Below are 15650 nucleotides of genomic sequence, written 5' to 3'. Positions count from 1 at the left end.
TCGTCCTTGTGTTGCCCCTATTCTTCGTCCCTGTTTGTTTGCGCACAAAAAGGTTTAAGATGAATCTGTTCCAACCAGGCCGACTCGCAGTTATGCTTCATATAGGTAGATTTCTTCTTATTCATTTTAAATAAAATTCCAAAAATTGTACCAGCCACGTGTGACTGCACAATCATACACATAAATTCCTTCTCCTCTTTCATTTAGTTAACTATAAGATTACCTTCAATTAGTGCATTTTTCCTGCGTCACAAAATGTTTGGCTATTCTTCATTGGATATGCTCCACAGTTTGAAAATCATCATCATCACCATCGTCATAAAATTACGGGGTTTTACGTGCCAAACAGTATAGCTTAATCGGTAACAGATTTATATCGTGCAGTTTACATTCGGCGTTGTGCGTCCTTTTGTCTTGATTAGCGTGGAATGATTTTGCAGGTATTGCATAATTTCACTTCTTTTCTCGCTCTCCGTTTTTGTAACAGTTCATTCTTCATAAAATATTTAACTTGAAGTTATACATGTGTGTACTTGAATGGTGTGTGTATACACGCCATGTACGCGTGTATATGTAAATGTATATGTAGGTGTACATATATGTATATATAGGGGCGTATGCGCACCACTTCTACGGGTGTTTGCGTGTGCACGTGTGAATATAACATGTCAGTGTACAATATTGGTTTGTTATTGGTGTATGTATATGCAAATATTTTTTTCTCGTTCTTCACAGCTTGTTTCGAACAGTTTCTTTCTTTGTTTATTTTTTAGTTTTTTGTTTCTCGAGTTGCTTTTTTTTTTCTAGTATGGGTGTACGACATACACTGCTGTTTTGCCGCTGTTGCCACTGCCACTGCCTGTAGGGCCTCAGGCCTCGTCAAGCTGCTCAATGAGCAGCTTTCTTCTGGGGTCCCTTTTTCCTTTCCTTGAGGAAAATAAAACTGATTCTGATTCTGAAAACCACGATCTGATTATGAGGCACGCCGTAGCGGGGGATTCCAGAATTTTTGACGTGCACCTAAGTCTAAATACAGGGGTGTTTTCGCATTTCGCCCCATCGAAATGCGGCCGCTGTGGCCGGGATTCGATCCCGCGACTTTGCGCTTAGTAGCCCAAAATCACCATCATCATAAAGCCGTCAGAGCTGGCGCGAACTGCCAGATTGACTTCAGTGCCGCATGCCAGATGATGTCCATTTAGCACGGGTTAGGGATTTGTGACCTAATTGCAATGTGCTGGTTTGGGAAAACTGGGACCAATGCACGTCCCATCAAGAAAATATTCGCACCACCGTCGCCTCAGGCCAGCCTTATCGAAAGGTGATAAGCAGGAACCGAGAAGAGTGCCGCAAGCTGCTACGTTCCGATGGGACTTCATGTCACAAGTCCGTGCGACCGACCTAATCTCGTAGCTTTTTCAAGCATGCAATAGCGCGCATGAGAGAAGTGAGGTCATGTCGGAATGGTGTACTTTCCGGCATTCTGCTACCGTCGCGCTTATTACTCTGCGATGAGTAATTCTCGCAGCGCAGTTCTCTTCGAAATACCGTGCTAATAAGAAAAAAAAAAACAATGGATCACCACCTCCAGCCAAGTATCACGAATTAACACCGCAAACAAAAGGAATCCAGCGTCATTCAGGTTAGAATAATTGTTTTATAACACCTCAACTTCCATCCCGATGAAACTGGAATGCTGCATAGTTTCTGGACAATGAGTGTTTCCACGGGTCGCTAAATTAAACCGCTCAAACGGATCGCTCTACTATGGATAGTTTTGGTGCGTCGTTTTGCCATTAAAATGATTGGTGTAGCATTGTACCGTCGGAAACTTGCAAGGCAGGTGAATATGCTAAATCCGACAGCTCGGAGCAGTAGCGTCGTAGATTGTGGCAATGAGTCGCCGAACCCTTGAGTGCAAAACAAAAAAAAATCTGGCTATTTCTGCTAGCGCCCATATATATTACACCAAGAAGTTCCTGATAGCGTTTTTGATTTATCGATGATACTTTAGCCGACCCACATTGCATGGCGAATTGATTTACATTGACTTAACACATTGCTTATCATATTGGATTAACACGTATCCCATCCATTTTCCTCAATTCAGCATTGATTGATTCAAGCCATCAATTACATAGCTTCAGTTCTTTCCAAGCCGATGGCCTTACGTTCCTCCGGTAATATGAAATCATTTTAATCATTGATTTCGTTAATTATCACCTAGTAATTACAATATTAGAACATGTAATCTTTTTATTTCGAAAAGTACGCACTATGTAAAGAAATATGACCTAATTTGCAGCAAACGTGTGTTTATTAGTGTATAATCACTTAAAAATATTTGCACTTTTCAGTAGATTTAAATAAAAAAAAACTGGCGCTGTTTGCAATAGAAAGTTGACATTGCTACTTATAATTTTTACTATTAGCGTAATGCCTTCGTTTTATTTTACTGAACAATGTACCAATTGCATCGCCGCTGTGTCACTCACTCCTCTTCATCCTCTCCGAAATAGGAGGTCCTCTGGCAGCGCTGAGGTATGGTACCTCCATCTGTTTGTTCGACCGTATATGTAACACATTTTGCAAACAATAAAGACTTTGAATGATTGAGTAATTGCTTGTCTGATTGATTGAGTGGTTGATTGATTGAAGTGCGGTTAAAAACGCATCAAAATATTGCACGGGCGTAGGAGAGGCAGCATGCACATCTTCTGCATAAACGCAATCACTGTACAGCATGAAATTGTCGCTGCCCTGCAAGCACAACGTCAGACTGTATTGAAATCTGTATTGATATTCGTGCCTTGCTATAGATATTCTCCAAAATCTAGCGGCTTCTCATGTCACCATCGTTCTCTCATCGTGCTATTTGTGATTCGTTTTTGTCCGCATCACTAAATCGAGGAACCGCCGACTTCGCGCCGTCGTCGTTCTCCCTTTGCATTGCTCTATTAAATTATTTAACTCTCTGGCGGACGGGGGTCGAAAGAAAGACGCGCTCGAGCCTGACCTGCAGCAGCAGCACAAGGCTCCTCTTGTGCTCCTCTTGTGCATCGCGACAGTCGCCGCCGACGCAGCTCGGCCGTTGCCAGTCGACGTCGAGGCCGTCGAAGCGGTGTTCGGCCACAAAGGCCGCCGCGTGGCGGGCGAAACTGCGCCTGGCGTCGGCGTCGGCGGCAAGGCTCGCGTACGCGTCCTCGCTGGAGCCCCAACCTCCCAGGGAGAGCAGGACTTTCAGCCGACGGTTCAGTGTCTTCAGTGCTAGGGTCCTCTAGGTGGAAAACGAAAGTGTGAGCAAACGACGCAAGCAAGGTAGAACGGCTAAAAGACACAAAACACTGCGCTGCATATGGCTGAAATTATATAACTTTCTGGTTTTACAAAGCAGTAAGCATAGTACAGAACGCCTTCTTCGTAGGCTTGTTCCTTCGTGCCAGAAGGCAACACTGCTGCACAAATCATCATCAGCGCACCTTATGTCTAATGCAGGACTAAGACCTCTTCTAGTGATCTCAAATTCTAACTGCCTTATGCTAAGCGACACTCAGTTAGGCTTGCAAGTGTCCTAATCACACCACCTAACGTCTGCGGCGCTGGCATGCCTATCTTTTCTCTTAGAGTCCATTATACTACTCTCGGAGACTACTGGTTACTGCTTCATGCATACACGACTTGCCTAATTGCATGCACTTTCGTATACGAATGAATAACTTGATATTCGCAGCGACAGATGGTGCACACTTCTCCTTTGCACATGAACATCATTGAAATGTATTACACTACACCATAAAGGTAAATAAGACACAATACGGAACGACATATTCTGAATATGGGTGTCAATTTTTATCCTAATTTCTACTAGAATATTGTCTATTTCCATTTGTTCTCTACTCCCTACGGCTTATCTATTGTTTTTCACATGGCATCTTGGTTTTCTTTCTCTTTTCCCATTTATTACCGTTGTCACCAAAGGATCCAACACTTGTGGCCCCGTACTTAGTTCAAGTTTCTTTCTTATCCTCCAAGTTTCTGCCCCATAGGTTGATACAGACAGAATACCCTAAATACTATAAAATTCAACGGCATGGATAAGCGGCCGTTATTGCCTTGCGAATCCACGAATATCGGGCAAATTGAGATACAAAAGAAAAGCATCGCATTGTTTGTAGGCGCTACTCTTATTTGTCCATGCCTATCTGTGGTATTAGTACTGCCTGCTTCAGAGTGATGAACTTGTATTGCCGTTATCGTAATAACCTTCCGCCTGGCTGCAAGCAGCTGGCGTTTTTAATGGCTTTAAAGCTATTACAGTTTACTACTAATAATTGTTCTTTAAAGTTGTGACATTATGCTGCTTAAATGTTCCTGTGGAAACCCTACTGGTGTTTGATGTTGTGGGTGACATATGGACTGAAACTTTACAAAAATGCGAGTAGACCGACTAGATATTTTATGTCTGCTATCTACGTTTCTATGCCATGTCTGCTAGAGGAGCAAGCTGAGACGAAAGAACAGCTCTGCAGGTGTACCAGTCATCTGTACTCTCAGGCATGATATATGCGTTACCTGTCCTGAATGTGCTACCTAGTTTGATAACCCAACTGGAAGGAAATCATCGCGTTGCCCTTCGACTAACGTTTGCATTACCTCATGACGTGCAATCTGTTGCATTACTCGCTGAACCACATCAGTTACTCCTGAGGTTTCAAGCCGACCAGAGAGCTCTATATCTGATTGAGCGTATGCACCGCGCATCGAATGGCCAATCGCTCCTTGATCGACTTATTCTCCGCCCGCTTTCTCGTATGGGGAAAATAGCGTAATTGTTTAAGGATATTGCTGGTATTTCAGAAAAATGCTGCTTCAGTTACGCCTCCGCCTACGACAGATATCGTCAAACACGTATTCCTCATTTATCTCATCATCCTTTCGATGGAGGCAAAATGCGAAAACACCCGTGTACTTAGATTTAGGTGCACGTTAAAGATCCCCAGGTAGTCAAATTTCCGGAGTCCCCCACTACGGCGTGCCTCACAATCAAAAAGTGGTTTTTGCACGTAAAACCTCATAATTTAATCTCATGATCTCTGACATACACAAGAAGTCTGATATGCCTGCTTCGGCCATAGTCCGATTGGCTAAGTCGTGCATGTTCGAAAGATTTCCAGGTTACCTCCAAGTATTCACAGATGCATCTGTACGCAGCGGCGGTCAAGGCACCTCAGCAGCTTGCTGTGCCCTTCGACTCGAGCCGGACGTATATATTATATACCCAATCCAGCCTCGACAACAACAGCGGAGCTAGCAGCGATTATGTTGCTCTGAAATATGTGCAAGAGGAGTTGACCGCACCGAAGATTGCCATCTTTACGGACTCCCGCGCTACCATTAACAGCTTACAACGCAGTCTAATTGACTGTCCAGTCTTGCGTAGCATTACTGACTCATCCAACAAAATTGCATCACATAAGGTATCTCTTGTCGCCCAGCGGATGACCTGACACGTAGGGACCGCCGGAAATGAAGAGGCTGATTGGCTGGTTTCAACTTGCGCTCATAATGACTCCAGGAGTGCAGATTTTTGGGCTAGTTGGTTCGGTGCATCAATTGAAGTCATAGCGCTGGATTGACACGGATAAGGACGACAGGACGAGCGCATGTCCTGTCGTCTTTCTTGTGCGCGTCAATCCAGCGCTATGACTTCAATTCATAATGACTGTGTCTGTCCTGAATTGTTGTGCAAGCTTGGCACTCGTCTGGTGATTCGTGGCCACCTACTCGAGCAGCATTCAGACCAGCGCGTCGCAAATGGAGCATTCCCGCCCCGTGTTCGCGGCCGAGGCTTGCCTCGTCGCGCTAGAGCGCAACTACTCAAGCTAAGGGTTGGCTGTGTGAACGTGTTCGATGCTTATACAGACAAGGACGTGTAGCCAGTCCGTCGTGTACTTCTTGCGGTTACTGCAAGGCAGTTCAGCACGTGATATTTTAGGGTCCCGCTTTCATAGCGCAGTACAAGTCGCTAGTGAGGGACCGTCATCTTCTTGGCCTATGGTGTACGACACACGACGAATGCTTGTACCGTATGGGTTGTATACATCTCGACGCGATCACGCGCATCGCGCTCTTACTTTTCGAAAACAAAAACTAATTTCGGTTCACGTTTGTAGCTTATTTCAATTTTTCAAATGAGAATACTTCAGACACTATTCTAGTGTACCATTTTGTAGTTGCGTGACCTGCAGTGACCGGCCCTACTGTATATGCGACTTCTGCTGTGCGTGTTTTACTTTATTCATTTAGATTTGTCATCTCCGCTTTATTTCCTCCTTCCTCCCCTTCTTCCTATCTTCGATTTCTGTTTGTCTCCTCTTTTCTGAAGAGTAGGCAGGCGTTGCGCCCCTTCTGGTGGCAGTTGCCAGTCTGCTCCTCGCTTTCCCTTTCCTTCCATGTGTTTTCAAATGAAATAATAATAATAATAATAATAATAATAATAATAATAATAATAATAATAATAATAATAATAATAATAATAATAATAATAATTCGTACAAACACGTTTGACGGCAAATAATGTCCCATGCGTGTAAAAATGTCAGCATATAGATTTTGGTGCCGTATTTGTCCGCCCATCTCAGCCTACGTGTTTCTCATCTTTCAAAAGCAGCGATATTGGCGATAACTGTGCGTTTGAACGCAGCCAAACTTTCATGAAGCCAGCAAGCCGTGAAATTTATCCTAGGTTGGTAAAGCAACCTAAGCAAGGCGGTGAAGCGACCAGCTTTGACTTTCACCAACAAGAGGGAAGTGCTGGCGCAGATAATGGTGCATATACAGGGCTCCTTTTGATCATACATAAGGCCGGACACATCGGCGTGAATTAATGGAAAACATCCTGCGAAATCGTTGTGAAGCTTATGATTTAATTTGGCCTTAATTTAATGTGGGTTTATTGTATGTCGTACTGTTTAAATAAAGAAAGTCGCAGTTTCGCCCGAAAAGCGAAGCATCGATTGCGATAGCAAATTAGCAGACAGCCATACGAAGTAAGGATAGTACTTTTATCGGCCGTATGAACTTGTAAACATTTGCTTGGTGATTAAAGTAAGACGCACGGTGTCAGCGTGCACAGCCAACATCACATTCGATGATCGCGGATACTCGCTGTCAAAACGCTGCGGTGAGGAAACGCGGCAGCCGCAACGAGCGAAATCATCTTCGTGCTGCCTGTCCCTTCAACTCAATGTGAGCGCCCACGCGCCTGCCCACTCTGCCCACAACGCAGATCGCTCTGAAGATACGGCCGCGCGACCGCGCGCAGCCGTCACATGCGCAGTTGCATACGGAGTAGAACGCCGCCCTTCCTACCTCCCCTCCTCCCGGTGCCTCTCAACGCTGGATTCCTCGCGCGCCACGGAAGACGGTGCGCTTCGTCTCCGCTTCCGTCCCTTTCGCGCGGTCGAGATTCAGCCGCGATCGTCGTCTCCTCTCGCAGGCTTTCACTCGGGCATACAGGGCAGGACGCGCGGTGACGGTGTCATCGGCCTTGGACTTTATACGGAACCTCACTGCGACGCCGACGCCCACATCGGCGCCAACGCCGACGGCAGATATGCATTTGGAGTGTTCATATAATTGCTATTGCAATAAAAGGCACGAAATATTTTGTCAAATGCTCCTGGATTGAGTGGGAATCCTGCCTGCTTTTAGGTTTCATGTTGAGACGAAAGCGACAAAAGGTGGCGTTCAGTGGCACTGGAGGTTTGCTTCAGGCCATGTGGTCGTGAGTTCAACGCTCGGCTCCCACAAAGGAGTCCAGTTAAGCAAACTGCAAACATCCTAGAAAACTTTACAGTACTGACAGACAGAAACAAGTGGCTGAAACAGACCGCATGGTGTCTTCCTTTTGTGTCTCTCTCTTCTGTCTTCGAGCATTAAAATGATTTACAATTACGTTTACTAACAGGCCTAAAACACAGCTGTTTTCATAGTTTAAACGTGTCACAGCATTGCAAGGTATTCTAAAGAATCAAAAGGATACACATTAGTGCGGTGCCTCTCGTAGCTTCCATGCATGTAAATGCAGAAAGAAAGAATCACACAGAAAACAACAGCAATAACAATAAAAATGAAACTACTCACATTGTATAAGTTATACTTGATGTCAGCATTGTAGTCAGCACTGGCGATATGAAGCGAGTCGTTGTCCAAGGATGCCCATGCATAGATCACGTGCGTGCAAAGCTGCGGGTCGATGTCCTCTGGTGTGTAGTGACCCCGGCCACCCCTGAAGAAAGACCACGCAGGGAAGTAGCAGACTATCTTTGGCCCTTCAGGTTCCTCAGGTGTGTGCTCCGTAGTTGTTGACAATTCAACATTTTCGAGAGGAGACGCGATAATCGATGACGTCGTGCTGTCTTGCTCTTTTACACTGCTGGAATGTTCGAACATTGGCTCCGACGCATGCGTCGCTTCTTCTTGATGTTCAAGGGTAAGCTTCTCATTTGTTGACTTCATAGTTTCCCCCTCTTCGATAAGGCTTGCTAGAGTGGGTGTATCAAGCGCTGTTATAGTCGCACTGCGCGTATCGTTTGGAGTAGTGGGTGAGTCGGGCAACGGATGGGACGGATGCGTATTTTCTGACTGAGGGACAACCTCTGGCGCTTCAGACAGCGGCGTCTTCAGGTTCGCTACTGTTGATGTATAAGCAGGGAGAAACGAGGAAAATTCATTCGTGCCTTGTTGGTCGTGACGCTGGACGAATATATAGGGTGAGCTGCTGTCGTTTTCAGGCTGTTGCGAAGGTATTTCTGAAGCAGGATCTGGAGTCGGAACGTCTTCGGCGTGAGCCTCTGACACTGTACTACGCGGCAGCGGCACCCCTGTGGTTTGATTTTCAGTCTGCGCGTCGAGATTCGTGCTGGCTTTAGAAGCACCTGCCACTTCTGTAGAGTGCTGCAATGACACGTCAAAAGTGGAAATACTGAAATCAGCATCTCGTTCCAATTTACTCAGTGTTAATGGCGGTACCGAAGGTAGCGACGTAGTCTTTTCGTTTTCCTTCATTCCAAATTCCAGTGGTGTTGTTGATTTAGAAAACTGTTGCTTCTCCCCATGCCTCATTACAGTGGGAAGAGTAAAAATGGTACTGTGCGCTTCTTGTTTCTCGAAATCTGATTGTGTTGTCTCTGGAGTCCCAAGCTCAGTGGTGAAGTCTTCTCCTGAGGCCCGAAGTAAAAATGAATCCGTACTAATTTTCGCCTTGACTTCTGATTTGATTTCAAACTGTGTGAAAGGCTTGACATTCATTGTTTTTCTCTGCTGAGGCGTAGGATTTAAACTTGAAAATGGCATGGTCGTTATCTCTCGATCTAAATCGTTCGAAGATTGGAGTGTGAGTTCTGGTGTCGGTGTTGCTTGGCGATCTTGCTGCTGGTCTGCTATAAATGCCGGTTTAGGCGTCATAACTTCTTTGGGCTTTACATTTTTCTCTGCGACAGAAAGGTAGGCTGTTGTCCCAGAATCCTGATTTAGGGACAACAAATTATCGTTCAAAGACGTTATTGTGTGTTGTTTTCGCTGAACACTTAACAGAGCTTCTGAATATGTAGCCTTTCCACTCCACCCTGTCTGGTACTCTTCGATGTGCGATGAAATCTGACTAGTATGAGTGGACGTCGAGGCATCGTCATTTGTAGGCCAGGAGTCCGTGAGAAACTTCGTGGAGGCCTCGGGTTCTGTAGCCTCCTCGTTTCTCAGCCTCGTGACGGGTGGTGCAGAGCCGAGCACTGTAGTTATTTCCTGTTCCGGTTCTTCTTGAAGCGTTGTAGATGTAAATTCGTCATACTCCGAAGACCAGGACTCCGTGGAAAGTATGGTGGACGCTGGGAAGGCTTTCCTGTATTGATCTTCCAGCGGTGTAGCGATGCTTGGCGTTGCCGAGGAAACTTGTTGCTGTGACAGTAAAGCAGCACAGTTCAGGAGTGGCGATGTCAGCGCCCACTGCCTCACTCTCTCTGGCACGGAAGCACTGGTTAGCCATGAGCACAGGGCTTTCACATCATCCCCCTGCCTGCCTCGCCGTGTTGCAAACTGGGACAGTGAAAAGAACGCTGCTGCGGCGCACAGTCCGAGTGCAATGCAGAGCTTCGCCATCCAGGAATCAGTGACTTCCGGTTGTCCTTTCTGCAGAGACCCCACGATTAGTAATAACCACAGAGGGACAGGAAGGCGAAGCTGGCTTATATACGTGTTCACTCTCGATTTCCATATACCGGCTGTTTCAGCGAGTACTTTCAAAATTTCTTAAAGGCTGCCTGTGACACATAGCGCAATTCTAGTTCATGAGGTGGTCTACTGGAAGCGGCGGACAGTACTTGCACAAACAATTGAAATGCATAATCGAGTAATGACAAAAATACTAATTCAGGTTCAGCTAATTACTTTACAGATCATATTGCAATTTACAAAATCTAGCCGTGGAGTTCACTAGGCGGATCCACTTGCAACGAACTCTCAGGGTGACACCAGTTTCGAGATATTAACTCCTGAACTTTTCGGAGAAATGCATTGGTGTTCCAGTTACTTTTGTGAAAGAATACATAAAGCGACGTTTCATGAAGAGAGTAACTGGAATGCCAATGCATTCCAGTTACTCTCCGGAACTTTTCTCCGCAATGTTCCGGAGTTAATTTCTCGAAACTGGTGTCATCCTGAGAGTTCATTCTAAATGGATCCACCTTGCGAACTCCACTGATATATTTTGTAAATTGCAATATGGGCCATAAGGTAACTAGTTAAGCCTTAATTAGTGAATTTTTGTTAATTAGTCGATTTTGTCTCATTTTTTTGCGCAAGTAATGTCCGCTTCTTCGAGTAGACAAGCTGGTGAACTGAAATTGTGCTATTTAATTGTCACAGCCAAACTTTAACAAATTTTGAAAGTGTTCGCTGAAACACCCTCTGTATAAGTCGTGCTTAGGAGAAGCTTCCTTGTTCTGAACATGTATTACTAGGTGTAGTGATAACGTCCTGTACCCGTAGTAGTAGCCAATACCGGGAAAACCACCCTAAGGTCATTGCCGCTTAAAACACTTCCGAGGCAGCAACTGCTTGTTCCTTATTTAAGCTCTAATTTATAGAGTGCTTTCAGAGGGAGTAAACTAACTATTGTTGGACACAAGCCGAGTAACACTCTAACAGGTATTAGCAGCGCTTTCAAAAATGAACCTGTGCTTACACACGAAAAGCCGTGTGAAACATACGACGTTGTAAAGAAAAAATACTGCGCATGCACACCAAGTTCTCGTAAGTTTGCATTCATTACTTGTGTGTAGTCGCAAGTAAGGGCTTTGAAATTACATATTTTAGACAAAGATGAAGTTCTTAAGGGAAGCATGGTATAGCCGTGTAAAGTGAAGATATCATAGTAGTGTCAGAAAGAAGGAAGTGAACATAGATTCCAGTGGCAAGAATAAAAAGGGACTTTGTTGCGCACAAGAGGTGAAACACTAAACTAAATGAAATTTTAAAGCAAGAAGGCGTAGGTTACAGAGTGTAAAATGGCAAAAGTGGGGAGCAAAATTCACGAGAAACAGCAGCCGCTCACACATCGTATCGAAGCCCCGCATGCAATTGGCAAGAAAGGCTATAATGGCTGTCCGCAATAGTGCGCCGTCTTGGCCAATTTCGTGCCGGTACACACTTGTTCTATGGCGAGTCACAGCATGCAGAAATGGCTGATGCACGATCTTTTCTGTTAGAGATTTTAATATTTGAATGCATCAATAAATTAATTTGCTATTGCTGAATACAGAACAAAGGAAAGTTTTGCTTGATGACGAAGGCTGCCAAAACACACGACCGATCGTTTTGTTGTCAATCTCACCAACGAGTGAGCGAAAGGGTAAAAGATACGGGATGCATGACGGAATCAACAGTAGCGTTATTCATGACTGAAGCAATTTCACCAATATTGCAAAATTTTTCACTTAAGCTCCCAGCAAATTTTAAAAAATATATATATTTTTTTAAGCACGAGCATACGAGCGTCCAGGCGAAACTGTGTGTCTTCTTCCTAAAGCTCTGATATTTTGGAAGTCTCTTAAACGGTAATTTTAAAAAGGAACATTTTGGTTTACTTTTAGCTCGAGTGATTTCTCGTATCAGATATTACTGGGAACGTACCACGTACATCGGACAGGTAATATAATGTCAAGCTGTTCGTACAGCTTTTAGCCCTGGTTACCATCCAGATACTTGCTGGAGAATAAAATATGATTTGATTTGATTTGATGTCACAGTATGTGCAGCACGAGCCCGCTTTGCTGTGACTTAAAATTGCGGCGGAGAAAGTTCATCCAAGCTTCATCAGCGAAGGGCCACCACTAACTCGTTTTCGGAACATTTCGCCTTTGTCTATAATAACTACACGCACACGGAGATCCTTGGACAATTTGTGCCCTTGTCGAAATCGAGCACAAATTACCTCGGTGTTATCCAAAGTGTTATTCTCGCTGTTATTTTATTTCAGTTTAGTAGTAATGCCAGTGTCCTTGGTAGTGTTTTGATACGTTCAAGCGAGTTATCATTCCTGTAGATAGTTCACGAAAGCAAGTATTAAGGAAATAATTGCGACTAGTTTGGTTTTTACTCAAGTTACAATTCAGTGTTTTTATACACAAATCTTACTCGTTTCGCATTGGAATGGCCGACAACGCTCTCTGCAATGCCTGTCTTTGCGAGGAGACGCTGGAACACATTCTGTGCGACTGTCCTGAATATAACGTTCAGAGACAGTCCATGGCGTCCGTTCTAGCGCACCTTGACAATAGACCATTGTCAGTTGCAACCATTTTCACATATCGCCGACTGAAGTCATCGCAGCTGAAGGCGACGAAGGGACTACTTCGGTTTATGAAGGATACGGGCTTGGACAAGCGGCTGTGACAGTGATGTCACGTACCGCACAAGAGTGACAGACTGTAACCAACGATGTGTGTGCCGTGCTATGTGCCCTCTATCTCTTCTCCCCTTCTTTCATCCCCCCCATCCCGCTCCCATGTGTAGGGTAGCAAACCGGTTAGGCAAAACTGGTTAACCTCCCTGCCTTCCTTCTCCACTTTTTCCTTCCTTCCTTCCTTATACACAAATTTACTCTCCACAGAGAGACAAAAATAAAGGTGGGCTATTCAGTATAATCTGTTCTTGGGAGAGTTGGTTAATATTTGGTGAAGCTATTGTAGCGCACTTAGGACAAGAACAAGGAACAGGTAATCAGACACCATGGGTGCTACATAGTCCCACAGTGTCAGGCTCTCCCGTTCTTTGTCCTTTTCCTAATTTTACTACAGTGGCTTCACCAAAAAGTGGACAATTTTGATGTTAAACTGTGTTAGGTCATTACAGGGTTAAGCAATGTCCATGTTCTGTGCCTGAGAAGCAGATTCAAAATAGTTGCTTTATCGCCTTGAGCAGACACTGCCATATCACTCTTCTTGACCAAGCGAAAACAGCTAACAATGCAGCGAACCACAGACAAATATGACGTAATAGTCCTGCGGAAACGCGTAAGGGGGAGAGAAGTAATTTTAGTAACAAATTTCTGACGCGGAAGGACAGAACGCTTAACCAGAGAAAGGAAAAAGATGCACTTACCTCAGCTACTGTGTGCTTCCTAGCTCACTCGAAACCCGCACTCACACAAGTGCATGTGAGACAGCTTTCGCGCATACGCTTTTGTTTTTGCCACCACTAATCCGCAGTCTGCCGCTTATCTATGCAGATGCCCGCTTACGACCCGAGATGGCTGCGCTAGAATAACGATCCGCTCGGCGTAGACCGCGAACATCTTAAGTACACAGCGATGCTGCAGCATGCGGAGCCCAAGCGGAAGCTAGTCGCCAAAGGGCGTGACGAAACGCACGCTGCAAGACTGTGAAAGGCGCGAGAAAGAAAAAAACAAACATATAGATACACTCGAGAGTAGAAAAACCTGTGTTTGCACAGTGGCTTCAGCAGGAGCGGTAATCCCCGTCGCAGGCATTGCCTCGGAAGAAGGAAAGCGTGGGGCGGTAATCTTTACGGCGCTGTTAGTCGCCGCGGCATCAGGCATGGCGAGAAGATTCCACTCGTTGCCTGACAATTATGAGACGCCTACGTCGGCAACACTTGTTTGTGTTTGTCCGCATTAATGGCTCTAAGGGATACGCAAACAGACCGAAAAAAAACAGCCTTCCTTTGGTAAAAAGTTGTGCGGACGGAAAATTGCAGTCATTGGCGATGAGTTAGCGCTACTCTAGGTGGGTTTAGGATGAGAAGAACTAATCCCGGTGAGGCGGTATCAGCCTGAGGTGGCACTTAGAGTGCACTTGAACAACGTCACGGAGTAAGAACGGACGCGCGTGCAACTAATCTCGGTATCTCGGGCGTCGTGTTGAAATTCGCCCGCTGTTCCCAGCTTGAAGCACACGCTGAAAGGCGGCGCTAGCTTACTGCGCAGCGCGCGCAAGAAACGCGGAAAGAAGAGCACTCTTATTGGTCCTCCTTTCTTTGTGCCTATCTTGTTTCGCGCCAATTTCTTCATAAGTGGTTAGAAGGAGGTGCTCGTACGTCTCATTACACCGCCCCCTGCAAACGTTTTCCGAACGATGCTCTCCGAGAAATGATCACTGTAACGTGTTCTTATCATACATCAGACTTCGTCGTCTGCACTTTCGCCATACACTTTTTTCGGTGTATTGGAATTGGGAAGTTTGCAGCACTGACGGTAAATAATTCAATGCGCTATAATCGCTTTCATCTTGTTCTGCGGAGCGCGTTTATCCGAAAATTCCGTAAATTGCTACACTATAGCTGGCGGCTGAAAGACAACGCACGCCTGTATACCGACAAATATACACGCATATCGTGCTATGCTTGTCGTCGCGATTCGTATCGCTGTTCGTTGCTAAGGCTACATGTATTCGTGAAATAATTTTGAAATAATGGAGCTGACTTCCGGTGCGCTATCGGTGATTCGCAATGAGCGCAACAACTTTCCCTCTGAGTAAAACAGCATTGCCGCCGCAGTTAGCATGACTCTACCGCAGTCTAGCTCAAAGCCTACACTTCTTTTTAAGATGATGCGTAGGGATCTCGGAGTCACGACGGATGTCCGGAGCGTCGATGTTGACCTGTCTCTTAAAGCTTGCCAGAAGATAAACAACTGTCAATACCGGATGCTTCCTTCCTACGACGTCACACTCATGTCATTGTCACGTCGCCTTGTCGTATAGCACTAGCGTTGGCCGTGGCGGCGAGCTAAAAATTGATACATGTTGTGTTTGATAACCGAGGCTCGATAACTGGTATCCCACGCAGATGTTCTAACAAAGAATAAACAGCCGCTGAATGCAACGAATAAAAAGGTCTACCAGCAGAAATATTTGAACCTTACAAATATGCTGCAACACAGTTTACGTAGAGATTCGATTACAATAACAGGCAGGCGTGCAAGTCCGTCGCAGAAAAAAATTCTATATACTGTATAATAGCGTCGAAATACTGTAAATACACAACAAAAACTTGCATTGATTCTTTCCACGCAGCAATTTTTATGTGCTTTAATTACATTGCTGTATTAATTAATCACTTTCTACCAATCTTCT

At 45.1% G+C, this 15650-nt stretch overlaps 1 protein-coding gene across 1 annotated transcript in view; it reads right to left on the bottom strand.

The window, feature by feature from the left end:
- The window catches only part of LOC142589533 (uncharacterized), a 30057-nt gene extending 15728 nt beyond the window's left edge, over positions 1 to 14329 (bottom strand). Inside the window, exons 1-3 of the mRNA XM_075700956.1 lie at positions 13660 to 14329; positions 8146 to 10188; positions 3017 to 3277 (exon numbers count right to left, since the gene is read on the bottom strand). Of these exons, the coding sequence (XP_075557071.1) occupies positions 3017 to 3277; positions 8146 to 10158 (2274 nt within the window). The 5' untranslated portion in view covers positions 10159 to 10188; positions 13660 to 14329. The remainder of the gene's footprint in view (positions 1 to 3016; positions 3278 to 8145; positions 10189 to 13659) is intronic.
- Between the last annotated feature and the right edge of the window lie 1321 nt (positions 14330 to 15650).

The sequence above is a fragment of the Dermacentor variabilis genome, chromosome 8 (genome assembly GCF_050947875.1).
Source record: "Dermacentor variabilis isolate Ectoservices chromosome 8, ASM5094787v1, whole genome shotgun sequence".
Classification (NCBI taxonomy): domain Eukaryota; kingdom Metazoa; phylum Arthropoda; class Arachnida; order Ixodida; family Ixodidae; genus Dermacentor; species Dermacentor variabilis.
The sequence above is the reverse complement of the archived record's forward strand: the minus strand, read 5'-3'. Positions and strand labels throughout refer to the sequence as shown.